Source organism: Salmo salar, chromosome ssa11 (genome assembly GCF_905237065.1).
Source record: "Salmo salar chromosome ssa11, Ssal_v3.1, whole genome shotgun sequence".
Taxonomy (NCBI): Eukaryota; Metazoa; Chordata; class Actinopteri; order Salmoniformes; family Salmonidae; genus Salmo; species Salmo salar.
In genome coordinates, this window is record NC_059452.1 from 83,987,020 (window position 1) to 84,001,072 (window position 14,053).

Below are 14,053 nucleotides of genomic sequence, written 5' to 3' on the forward strand. Positions count from 1 at the left end.
TTTGAAAATGAAATAATCTCCAAAATATCTAAATTGTTTAAACAAGCCATAGAAAGTTGGTTGCTATTTCAGTTTAATCCAACAGAAAATAAACAACAAATATTACGGTTAAACTGAAATATATAAATAATTGATATGAAATAATATTTTGGGATAAAAAAAAGGTATCTTTAAGTGATATCATAAATATGACTGGTGGAATTATGTCACATGCAGCTAACATAAATATATGGAAATATATTGGAAATATCAAAATTACAACCAACTAATTGCAGCAAAAGTAAGGAACTTGTCTGTCAACCCTGCATTGAAGACCAAAATTGGCAAAAGAAAATTGTGATGAATAAAAAAAGTATACCAGTTTCATTTAAGGACCAAAAAATGTACAGCTGTGCCATATAGATTGGGAAATAGTTGGGAAGAGATTTTCAATGTACTACTGTTCTGTGAAGGGAGTAGTACGCAGCGTTGTACGAGATCTTAGTTTCTTGGCAATTTCTCGCATGGAATAGCCTTCATTTCTCAGAACAAGAATAGACTGACGAGTTTCAGAAGAAAGTTCTTTGTTTCTGGCCATTTTGAGCCTGTAATCGAACCCACAAATACTGATGCTCCAGATACTCAACTAGTCTAAAGAAGGCCAGTTTTATTGCTTCTTTAATCAGAACAACAGTTTTCAGCTGTGCTAACATAATTGCAATGATCAATTAGCCTTTTAAAATAATAAACGTGGATTAGCTAACACAACGTGCCATTGGAACACAGGAGTGATGGTTGCTGATAATGGGCCTCTGTACGTCTATGTAGATATTCCATTTAAAAAATCAGCCGTTTCCAGCTACAATAGTCATTTACAACATTAACAATGTCTACACTGTATTTCTGATCAACTTGATGTTATTTTAAATTGACAAAAAAATTGCTTTTCTTTCAAAAACAAGGACATTTCAAAGTGACCCCAAACTTTTGAACAGTTGTGTGTGTGTATATAGAACCTTTGTATATATACACACACACACACACACACACACACACACACACACACACACACACACACACACACACACACACACACACACACACAGAGAGAGAGACACAGACACACACAGCCGTAGGAAAGTATTCAGACCGCTTGGCTTTTTCCACATTTTGTTACGTTATAGCCTTATTCTAAAATGTATGAAATAGTTTTTTTCCCTCATCAATCTACACACAATACCCCATAATGTCAAAGCAAAAATAGGTCTTTAGAAATGTTTGCTAATACAAAACAGAAATATCACATTTGCATAAGTATTCAGACCCTTTACTCAGTACTTTGTTGAAGCACCTTTGGCAGCGATTACAGAGTCTTCTTGGGCATGACGCTAGAAGCTTAACACACTTGTATTTGAGGGAGTTTCTCCCATTCTTCTCTGCAGATCCTCTCAAGCTCTGTCAGGTTGGATGAGGAGCATTGCTGCACAGCTATTTTTAGGTCTCTCCAGAGATGTTCGATCTGGTTCAAGTCCGGGCTCTGGCTGGTTCCCTCAAGGACATTCAGAGACTTTTCCCAAAGGCAGTCCTGCGTTGTCTTGGCTGTGTGCTTGGGGTCGTTGTCCTGTAGGAAGGTGAACCTTCGCCCCAGTCTGAGATCCTGAGCACTCTGGAGCAGGTTTTAATGAAGGATCTCTCTGTACTTTGCTCCATTCATCTTTCCCACGATCCTGAATAGTCTCCCAGTCCCTGCCGTTAAAAAACATCCCCACAGCATGATGCTGCCACCACCATGCTTCACCGTATGGATGGTGCCAGGTTTCCTCCAGATGTGATGCTTGGCATTCAGGCCAAAGAGTTCAATCTTGGTGTTTATCATGGTCTGAGAATCTTTAGGTGCCTTTTGTAAAACTCCAAGCGGGCTGTCATGTGCCTTTTAGTGAGGAGTGGCTTCCGCCTGGCCTGATTGGTAGAGTGCTGCAGAGATGGTTGTCCTTCTAGAATGTTCTCGCATCTCCACAGAGGCACTCTAGAGCTCTGTCAGAGTGACCTTTGGGTTCTTTGTCACCTCCCTGACCAAGTCCCTTCTCCCTCGATTGCTCAGTTTGGCCGGGCGGCCAGCTCTAGGAGGAGTCTTGGTGGTTCCAAACTTCTTCCATTCAATAATGGAGGCCACTGTGTTCTTGGGGACTTTCAATGTTGCAGACTTTGTTTTGGTACACTTCCCCAGATCTGTGCCTCGACACAATCCTGTCTCGGAGCTCTATAGACAATTCCTTCGACATACTGGCTTGGTTTTTGCTCTGACATGCACTGTCAACTGTGGGACCTTATATAGACAGGTGTGTGCCTTTTCAAATCAAGTCCAATCAATTGAATGCACCACAGGTGGACTCAAATCAAGTTGTAGAAACATCTCAAGGATGATCAATGGAAACACGATTCACCTGAGCTCAATTTCGAGTCTGATAGCAAATGGTCTGAATTCTTATGTAAATAAGGTATTTCTGTTTTTGTTTTTTTATAGTTTTGCAAACATTTCTTAACTTGTTTTCACTGTCATTATGGGGTATTGTGTGTAGATTTGTATTTATTTAATCCATTTTAGAATATGGAACTGTACAGATTAAGTCGGAAGTTTACATACACCTTTGCCAAATACATTTAAACTCAGTTTTTCACAATTCCTGGCATTTAATCATAGTAAGAATTCCCTGTCTTGGGTCAGTTAGGATCACCACTTTATTTTAAGAATGTGAAACGTCAGAATAGTAGCAGAGAGAATTATTTATTTCAGCTTTTATTTTTTTCATCACATCACAGTCAGGTTTGTAGGCCTCCTTGCTCGCACACGCTTTTTCAGTTCTGCCCACAAATTGTCTATAGGATTGAGGTCAGGGCTTTGTGATGGCCACTCCAATACCTTGACTTTGTTGTCCTTAAGCCATTTTGCCACAACTTTGGAAGTATGCTTGGGGTCAATGTCCATTTGGAAGACCCATTTGCGACCTTGCTTTAACTTCCTGACTGATGTCTTGAGATGTTGCTTCAATGTATCCACATAATTTTTCTTCCTCATGATGCCATCTATTTTGTGAATTGCACCAGTCCCTCCTGCAGCAAAGCACCCCCACAGCATGACGCTGACACCCCCGTGCTTCACGGTTGGGATGGTGTTCTTCGGCTTGCAAGCTTCCCCCTTTTTCCTCCAAACATAACGATGGTCATTATGGCCAAACAGTTCTATTTTTTTTTCATCAGACCAGAGGACATTTCTCCAAAAAGTACGATCTTTGTCCCCATGTGCAGTTGCAAACCATAATCTGGCTTTTTTATGGCGGTTTTGGAGTAGTGGCGTCTTCGTTGCTTAGCGGCCTTTCATGTTATGTCGATATACGACTCATTTTACTTTGGATATAGATACTTTTGTACCTGTTTCCTCCAGCGTCTTCACAAGGTCCTTTGTTGTTGTTCTGGGATTGATTTGCACTTTTCGTACCAAAGTACATTCGTCTTTAGGAGACAGAACGCGTCTCCTTCCTGAGTGGTATGACAGCTGTGTGGTCCCATAGTGTTTATACCTGCGTACTATTGTTTGTACAGATGAACATGGTACCTTCAGGTGTTTGGAAATTGCTCCCAAGGATTAACCAGACTTGTGGAGGTCTACAATTTTTTTCTGACGTCTTGGCTGATTTATTTTTATTTCCCCATAATGTTAAGCAGAGAGGCACTGAGTTTGAAGGTAGGCCTTGAAATACATCCACAGGTACACCTCCAATTGACTCAAATGATGTCAATGAGCCTATCAGAAGATTCTAAAGCCATGACATCATTTTCTGGAATTTTCCAAGCTGTTTAAAGGCACAGTCAACTGAGTGTATGTAAACTTCTGACCCACTTGAATTGTGATACAGTGAAATAATCTGTCTGTAAACAATTGTTGTCAAAAGGACTTGTGTCATGCACAAAGTAGATGTCCTAACCGACTTGCCAAAACTATAGTTTGTTAACAAGAAATTTGTGGAGTGGTTGAAAAACTAGTTTTAATGACTCCAACCTAAGTGTATGTAAACTTCCGACTTCAACTGTATATTATTCTATATATCTATATGTGGGATTGGAAATGATGTGGACAATTACATTGATGGAAGCCACAATCTATCTGCAATATTAAATATTCTTCCCTCTAAAAAAATCAAGCGTTAATCTCCAACTCCTTTGATTCCCTCCTTCCCCAACTCTTCTCCCTCACTCCTTCAGCTGTCATGTCTTCAGTGAGGCATTTCATGCATCACAACAGTATCTCAGATGAACATCCCCTTATTCATCTAATGCTGACTAACATTACATATAGTATTTGCAGCCTTGTATAGCCATATGTGTATAGTACATTTTCAGTTTGAATACTTCATTCAATCATGGTTAATTAATTTAGTGTATTTTTTTTAGATATAGTATGTATAGTAATGTTGGCCTCGTGACAGCCCTGGCAATTACAATGACTCCAGCAAATAAAAGCTATTTGACATCTCTCTTCCTACTGTGTGTGTGTGTGTGTGTGTGTGTGTGTGTGTGTGTGTGTGTGTGTGTGTGTGTGTGTGTGTGTGTGTGTGTGTAGGCGAGAAGTTGGGAGAGGAGAGCATCACTCAAATCCTGAAGAGGGCCCATGACTGCAGGAAGACAGCAGAGAATGCAGCCAAGGATCTTCTGGGCAGGCTGGACGGTAGCTGTGGAGCCGCATTCGCTGTGACTGGCTGCAGTGTTCAACCATGGGAGAGCCTGTCCTCCAATAGTCACACTAGGTATGTGTGTATATCAGTGGCAGTCGATGCCGTTTAAGATGGAGGATTTTTTTTTTTTTATGAGCATGGCCTTATTTCTATTACAGCATATTGGATGACTGTCATTCATATTCCATTCACCCAGCTCAATGTAACATTAATAGGTTTAGTCTAGTACATAATAGTCATAATACCCACGCACGCCCCCTGCCATCCCTTGCGCCCCCCACAGTTTGGGAACCGCTGTAGTTTATGCTTTCAATCCATATTGAAACATAATTAAAGCCAACCCTCTGCTCAAGTGCCCATGACAGTTCAGCCAAGGAAGCCGCTCCATAAACAAAGCTTTCACCTACAGTCACTGCTCTGGGAGAGAAAATACATGACAGTCAAATGCGGCTCACATGTAAGTCAGGGGCACAGCAGAAAATTGACAATAGTGTAGGAGATGAGGGTCTACAGTGCTCTGCAGTACACTCTAGAGCAGTGGTCTCCAACCTTTTCTAGCAAAAATTAAACATGTTGTGAGCTACTCTTACTTTTTTTTTATAGCTTTCAAATAGGCACATTCTTCTCCTCTACCCTGCCACTCTTCCCTGGGTCCTTGGTGTAAAAGAGATGTGTTTTCTGTCAATATACCTGGTAAAATAATGGTTAATAAACAACTCTAAGGGGCCCCATACAATTATTTTTTATATTTCCCGTAATTCTGTTTTATATATATATATTTTTTTAATTAGTCTCAATATTACTGTATTCTGAGTCAAGGTCAATGCTTAAATCACGTCGAATACCAATTTTGAGGTCTGTGGGAAAAAAACCGAATACATTTAGATTAGAGTGTAATCACCTTTAATTGCGCGTTCAGAAAGCGAGGAATGTGTGGGGCCCACTACTGCTGTTAGGCCCACTGCTGCAGCACATGTCATGGCAGAGTTTAGCAATGAAATGGCCACCCAATTGATACAAATAATTATTATATATATCTGTCAGGTAAGCCTAATTTGCAGTTAACATTAATTGACAAGGTTTTGGGGATCTTACTGTCTACCCAGACGATGTATCTTTACTAGCGTCGTTAACTGGCTACATACGGCGTGATAGAAAAATGTGCACACCAAACAGACACAGGCAATATTGCTGGAAATTAATTAAGCCAATAGCGGCTTACCTGGGGTGGGATAATGTCAATGTAGATTTGATTGGATAGTAGCCGGGAGCAAATAGTCTGGGTAGCCATTTCATTAGCTGTTCAGGAGTCTTATGGCTTGGTGGTAGAAGCTGTTTAGAAGCCTCTTGGACCTAGACTTGGTGCTCCTGTACCATTTGCCGTGCGCTAGCAGAGAGAACAGTCTATGACTAGGGTGGCTGGAGTCTTTAACAATTTTTTAGGGCCTTCCTCTGACACCGCCTAGTATAGAGGTCCTGGATGGCAGGAAGCTTGGCTCCGGTGTTGTACTGGGTTTTACGCACTACCCTCTGTAGTAGAGGTCAACCGATTATGATTTTCCCATGCCGGACCCACAAAAAAACCTGGTGCCGATTAATCGGCCGATTTTTTTTGTGTGTGTATATATATATATATATATATACACACATACACACACAAAAAAAAATATATTTTTTTTTTGTAATAATGACAATTACAACAATAATGAATGAACACTTTTATTTTATTTTAACTTAATATAATACATCAATAAAATCAATTTAGTCTCAAATAAATAATGAAACATGTTCAATTTGGTTAAAATAATGAAAAAAACTAAGTTTTGGAGAAGAAAGTAAAAGTGCAATATTTGCCATGTAAAAAAGCTAACGTTTAAGTTCCTTGCTCAGAACATATGAAAGCTGGTGGTTCATTTTAACATGAGTCTTCAATATTCCCAGTTAAGAAGTTCTAGGTTGTAGTTATAGGACTATTTCTCTCTATACCATTTGTATTTCATATACCTTTGACTATTGGATGTTCTTATAGGCACTATAGTATTGCCAGCCTAATCTCGGGAGTTGATAGGCTTGAAGTCATAAACAGCGCAATGCTTGAAGCACAGCGAAAAGCTGCTGGCAAATGCAGGAAAGTGCTGTTTGAATGAATGCTTACGAGCCTGCTGCTGCCTACCACCGCTCAGTCAGACTGCTCTATCAAATATCAAATCATAGACTTAATTATAATATAATCACACACAGAAATACGAGCCTTAGGTCATTAATATGGTCAAATCCGGAAACTATCATTTCAAAAATAAAAACATTTATTCTTTCAGTGAAATACGGAACCGTTCCGTATTTTATCTACCGGGTGACATCCCTAAGTCTAAATACTACTGTTACATTGCACAACCTTCAATGTTATGTCATAATTATGTACAATTCTGGCAAATTAATTACGGTCTTTGTTAGGAAGAAATGGTCTTCACACAGTTTGCAACGAGCCAGGCGGCCCAAACTGCTGCATATACCCTGACTCTGCTTGCACAGAACGCAAGAGAAGTGACACAATTTCCCTAGTTAAAAGAAATTAATGTTAGCAGGCAATATTAACTAAATATGCAGGTTTAAAAAATACATACTTGTGTATTGATTTTAAGAAAGGCATTGATGTTTATGATTAGGTACACATTGGTGCAACGACAGTGCTTTTTTCGTGAATGCGCTTGTTAAATCATCAGCCGTTTGGTGAAGTAGGCTGTGATTTGATGATAAATTAACAGGCACCGCATCGATTATATGCAACGCAGGACAAGCTAGATAATCTATTAATATCATCAACCATGTGTAGTTAACTAGTGATTATGTTATGATTGATTGTTTTTTTATAAGATAAGTTTAATGCTAGTTAGCAACTTACCTTGGCTCCTTGCTGCACTCGCATAACAGGTGGTCAGCCTGCCACGCAGTCTGCTCGTGGAGTGCAATGTAATCGGTGCCCAAAAATGCCGATTACCGATTCTTTTGAAAACTTGAAATCGGCCATAATTAATCGGCCATTCCGATTAATCGGTCGACCTCTACTCTGCAGTACCTTGTGTTCTGAGACCTAGCAGTTAACACACAAGGCAGTGATGCAACCCATCAGGATGCTCTCGATGGTGCAGCTGTAAAACATTTTGATGATCTGAGGACCCATGCCAAATCTTTTCAGTCTCCTAAGGGGGAATAGGCTTTGTCGTGCCCTCTTCACGACTGTCTTGGTGTGCTTGGACAATGTTAGTTTGTTGGTGACGTGGACGCCAAGGAACTTGAAGCTCTCAACCTGCTCCACTACAGCCCCATCGATAAGAATAGGAGCATGCTCTTCCTTTTCCTGTAGTCCACAATCATCTCCTTTGTCTTGATCATGTTGAGGGAGAGGTTATTGTCCTTGCACCACACGGTCAGGTCTCTGACCTCCCTATAGGCTGTCTCATTGTTGTCTGTGATAAGGTCTACCACTGTTGTGTCATCAGCAAACTTAATGATGGCGTTGGAGTCGTGCCTGGCCGTGCAGTCATGAGTGAACAGCGAGTACAGGAGGGGACTGAGCACCCACCCCTGAGGGGCCCCCGTGTTGAGGATCAGCGTGGCGGATGTGTTGTTACCTACCCTTACCACCTGGTCAGCTGGTCAGTGCATGCTCTGAGTACTTGTCCTGGTAATCCGTCTGGCCGCGCGGCCTTGTGAATGTTAACCTGTTTAAAGGTCATACTCACATAGGCTACGGAGAGCGAGATCACAAATTCATCCAGAACAGCTTGGGTTCTCATGCATGGTTCAGCTTTACTTGTCAAGATGCGGGCATAGAAGGCATTTAGCTTGTCTGGTAGTGTCACGTCACTGGGCAGTTTGCGGCTGGGTTTCCCTTTGTAATTCCCTTTGGGTTTCCCTTTGTAAGTTTGCAAGCCCTGCCACATCCGACGAGCGTCAGAGCCGGCGTAGTTGTCCTGTATTGACGCTTTGCCTGTATAATGGCTCGTCGGAGTTCATAGTTGGATTTCTTATAAGCTTCCGGATTAGTGTCCCACACTTTGAAAGTGGCAGCTGTAGCCTTTAGCTCAGTGTGGATGTTGCCTGGATATTATTTACTTACGGTCAATGTGGCGACGACGTCGTCGATGCACTTATTAATGAAGAGACTGATGTGGTAACTCTTCAATGTTATCAGATGAATCCTGGAACATATTCCAGTTTGTGCTACCGAAACAGTCCTGTAGCTTAGCATCTGCTTCATCGGGCCACTTCGGTATTGAGCTGGTACTTCCTGTTTTGAGTTATGGTCAGATTTGCCGAAGGGAGGGTAGGGAGAGCCTTGTATGCGTTTCTGTCTTTGGAGTAAAGGGGATGTAGAATTTTGTCGCTTCCAGTTGCACAGGTGACATGCTGATATAAAATTGAGGTAAAACAGATTTCAGTTCTCCTGCATTAAAATCATTGGCCACGAGAAGTGCCGCCTCTGGGTGTGCGTTTTCTTGTTTGCCGTATACAGCTTGTTGAGTGCGCTCTTAGTGCAATTATCGGTTTGTAGTGGTAAATAGTCAGCTACGAAAAATATAGATTAAAACTTGGTAAATAGTATGTTCTGCAGCCAATGTTCCCTCCCCAGCACTGAGCAAATGTCAGGTCTGCTGAGCGCTAACTTGAACATTGTGAAAATTCTGTGCAACTTTTAGCCTCACTAAGGCTGTACCCGCTTTAAATGACAGTTTCAGACAGTAGTCAAGTAGGCTACTGTGGCTATTTGATCATAATGTAGGCCTACAAGAGTGGTCTACCATAAAAACAATGGAGAAAATGCATCCCATAACAATTTAACATGGAAATAATTGTTCTATCATTCAGCCTACATTAGCAGCCAATGGTGTCATGTTCAATGTAGGCCTACATTCCATTACTTTTTGGAGAGAAAAAACACGCAGTGCTTGACATTAACTTTTTATCCACTTGTCCTCCAGACAAGGTGACTGAAAATGTTGTTGTCGTGTTTGATGCAAGAAACCACTTTACAAAATATTATTCCCATACCATTATTACAGAGAATCAGACAAATTATGCTACCCTCTGCCTATTGGCTACTTAGCTTATTCAAGCCTGTCTCAAAATACAACACTACCCTTTTAAGACAAAAAAAAAGCTCTTTACCAGACTCGCTTTTCAAAGATGTCTAGAAATGTTTATGTTTTGTGCTCTTGTAGGAAGCAATCACTCCCCCATTGCGGACTACAAATTATCTATAACTGGGCGAATTACTCACTAACTAGCAAAGGATGAACAAATGTGCACACGTGGCTACATGCAGCTCTTGCTTTGATCTTAAAACAAGCGTATCTTGGTTATGCTGCACGGTGTGTGTGTAGAGTACGGCTGAGTTGTGCATGTCAGTGCAATATATTCCTACTCCGATGCGTTCTACCTACAACAAAATCTCTTGCATAGTTAGTTTTGCATACCACACTACCGTTCAAAAGTTTGGGGTCACTTAGAAATGTCCTTCTGTTTGGAAGAAAAGCTAAAAATTTTGTCCATTAAAATAACATCAAATTGATCAGAAATACAGTGTAGACATTGTTAATGTTGTAAATGATTATTGTAGCTGGAAACGGCAGATTTTTTTTAATGGAATATCCACATAGGCCCTTTATCAGCCACCATCACTCCGGTGTTCCAATGGGATGTTGTGTTAGCTAATCCAAGTTTATTATTTTAAAAGGCTAATTGATCATTAGAAAACCCTTTTGCAATCATGTTAGCACAGCTGAAAACTGTTGTTCTGATTAAAGAAGCAATAAAACTGTCCTTCTTTAGACTAGTTGAGTATCTGGAGCATCAGCATTTGTGGGTTTGATTGCAGGCTCAAAATGGCCAGAAACAAAGAACTTTCTTCTGAAACTCGTCAGTCTATTCTTGTTCTGAGAAATGAAGGCTATTCCATGCGAGAAATTGCCAAGAAACTGAAGATCTCGGACAACACTGCGTACTACTCCCTTCACAGAACAGCGCAAACTGTCTCTAACCAGAATAGAAGGAGGAGTGGGAGGCCCTGGAGCACAACTGAGCAAAAGGACAAGTACATTCAAGTGTCTAGCTTGAAAAAAAGACACCTCACAAGTCCTCAACAGGCAGCTTCATTAAATAGTACCCTCAAAACACCAGTCTCAACGTCAACAGTGAAGAGGCGACTCCAGGATGCTGGCCTTCTAGGCAGAGATGCAAAGAGAAAGCCATATCTCAGACTGGCCAATAAAAAGAAAGCTGCCGACCGGTCTTGACGATGCATGGAAAAGCCAACGAGATGTATTCTACTCTGTGAAACATAGAATATTACAGTTCTTCAGGTCCTGTTGATAGGATAGTCTCGATTGGAGCTCGTCCAGTTTGTTCTTTAGTGACTGTACATTCGCCAACAGAACGGAGGGTAGAGGTGGTGTATCCACTGCAGCGCAATTTTCATCATCGTCTCTCAAGGACTGTGTACAGCAAAGAGTAAAAACAATCAAAGTGTCTATGTTGAGTGTCTATGTTACACACATAGATACTCAACCATGCAAATTGGCAGAGTAATTATTTATTTGGACAAAGACATTATAGTCTTTCTCTTATACAGACATCATACACACTCTCATTAAATCACATCCAATATCATACACATCAACCTACTCAGATTTACTACACACATAATATCTTGTCTCAATTTTATAACATCTGTGGCATTGGCTCACCGGCAAATAGGCAAGGGACTAAAACAAATATTGCTAGAACCTATTTCTTGAATTCTAAATATCAGACATTTGAAAGCTCTAATTTTGACAGTCATAATACCTCTGATGGCAGTAACTTTACAAGCACTAATTATGGTCAATTTAGACTGGGAATAGTATCTAGTTATGGGAAGGGGTGAAATAAGTATAGCTAGTTATAATTGTAACGGTTTAGCAGATTATAAAAAAAGATCAGTCTTTACATGGCTAAAAGAAAAGGAATAAAACATAACAATATAACTGTTTACACGAAACACACTATACATCCTAAGATGAAGTTGTGTGGAAAAATGAATGGGGTGGTGAAATAATTTTCTATCATGGACAAAGGAACTCAAAAGGTGTGATGATATTAATTAGCAAAAATTTCAGTCTGAATGTGCAAATAGTTGGGAATGATTCGCAAGGAAGGTGGATCCAAAATTCTTCCTGAATCTCCAATACAGGAATGCTAACAAAAAGAATTTGCAGAAACTCGTTACTGAAGATGGAGTCATCTATGATTCTCTGAATGATATTTTAAAAGAGGAAGCTAATTATTTTAGGCAGATGTTCTCTTTTCTGTCTCCTCCTCTCCCACTGAATGAAGATTACGGTAAGGAATTCTTTCCAAATAATATAAATATAAATAAGAAAATTAACAAATATACAGAAAGATCAGTGCGAAGGCCTAATTACAGAGGAATAACTTTTTGAGGCTATTAAATCCTTTCAGTCTGGAAAAACCCCAGGGCTTGATGGCATACCGGTAGAGGTATATCAAGCCATTTTTGATATACTAAAAGCTCCATTGTTAGATTGTTTTAACTACTCCTATAGAAATGGTAGTCTGTCAGGTACTCAACAGGAAGGTCTGAGTTCTCTATTATTAAAACAAGACCCAGATGGCAAATATAAAGACCCAGTCTACCTAAAAAACTGGAGGCCCCTTACACTTCAATGTTGTGATGCAAAAATATTAGTGAAATGCATAGCACTCAGAATTAAAAGGGTTTTATCAGGTATTGTTCATCCTGATCAGACAGGTTTGTTACATGGACGATACATTGTAGATAATATACGACAACTACTAGAAATAATAGAACATCATGAAACATCTAAGAAGCCAGGCCTGGTATTTATAGTGGATTTTGAAAAGGCATTTGATAAAGTAAGACTGGAGTTTATTTATAAATGCCTGGATTTTTTTCAATTTCAGTAATTCTCTTATATAATGGGTAAAAATAATGTATAGCAACCCCAGGTGTAAAATAGTAAATAACAGCTACTTCTCAGAGTTTTGAATTGTCAAGAGGAGTTAAACAAGGGTGGCCGCTGTCACCATATCTATTCGTTATGGTCATCGAAATGCTAGCTATTAAAATCAGATCCAATAACAACATTAGAGGTGTAGAAATCCAAGGCTTAAAAACAAAGGTCTCCATGTATGCCGATGACTCAAGTTTTGTATTAAGTCCGCAAGCTAGATCCCTGCAATGTCTCATTGAAGATCTAGATAACTTTTCTGTACTCTGGACTAAAACCTAATTATGATAAGTGTACAATATTACGTATTGGATCTTTTAAAAAACACAACTTTTACATTACCCTGCAGTTTACCTATAAAATGGGCTGATGGTGAAATAGACATACTTGGTATTCATATCACAAAATATATAAATAAGCTCTCCACAATGAATTTCAATAGAAAACGTGTAAAAATAGACAAGATCCTGCAACCATGAAGAGGAAAAAGGATGATTCGTTTTTCAAATCATATGAGCAAAAAATATTTTGCTTTATCTGTGATGCTAAACCAGACAAAATAAAATGTGCCTATCTATATAATTAATATGAATTGGGTGGGTTGAGATGATTAAATATAAAAACACTAAACCTCTCTCTAAAAGCTTCACTTATTCAAAAGTTTTATTTGAACCCTAAATGGTTCTCAAATAGATTACTAAGAAAAGCTCATCCATTGTTTAAAAATTGCCTTTTTGCCTTTGTGCAGATTGCCATGTCTCATTTTTGATAAATTGATTTCAAAGTATATCTCTTTTTCAAACAAGCATTGCAGAGCTGGCAACGATTTCAATTTCATCCCCCTGAAAAGATAGAACAAATATTATGGCTAAACTCAAATGTGCTGGTTGATAAAATACCTGTATTTATGGGAAAGCTGTTTGAAAAGGGTATTTTGTTCTTAAATGATATTGTAAATTGGAATGGGAGAGTTATGTCCTTCATGGAGTTATCAGAATTGTACTGGAAGGTCTGCTCAATCCAAGAGTACAACCAATTGATTACAGCATTACCCCAAAAATGGAGGAGGCCTGTGGCAGCGGGAGGAGGTAAGGAACTGGTCTGTCTGCCCAATATAAAGGATAAAAACTGGCGGAGGACTAAAAATAAGAAAGTATACCAGTTTCATTGGAGGACCAGGATGTTGAAAACTGTGTCATACAGATTGCAAAATAGTTGGGAAGAGATTTTTGATGTACCGATTCCATGGTACAGGGTGTATGAGTTGATATATAAAACAACACAAGATTCAAGACCGTGCTTTTCAGTTTAAAT

General features: G+C 39.6%; 1 protein-coding gene across 3 annotated transcripts in view; it reads left to right on the forward strand.

Moving 5' to 3' along the window:
• LOC106563245 (colorectal mutant cancer protein) overlaps positions 1-14,053 on the forward strand; it is a 121,954-nt gene that overhangs the window by 84,728 nt on the left and 23,173 nt on the right. For all 3 annotated transcript variants that reach the window (XM_014128653.2, XM_014128654.2, XM_014128656.2), the window contains one exon: positions 4,598-4,781. In XM_014128653.2, coding sequence (XP_013984128.2) covers positions 4,598-4,781 — 184 coding nt within the window. The remainder of the gene's footprint in view (positions 1-4,597; positions 4,782-14,053) is intronic.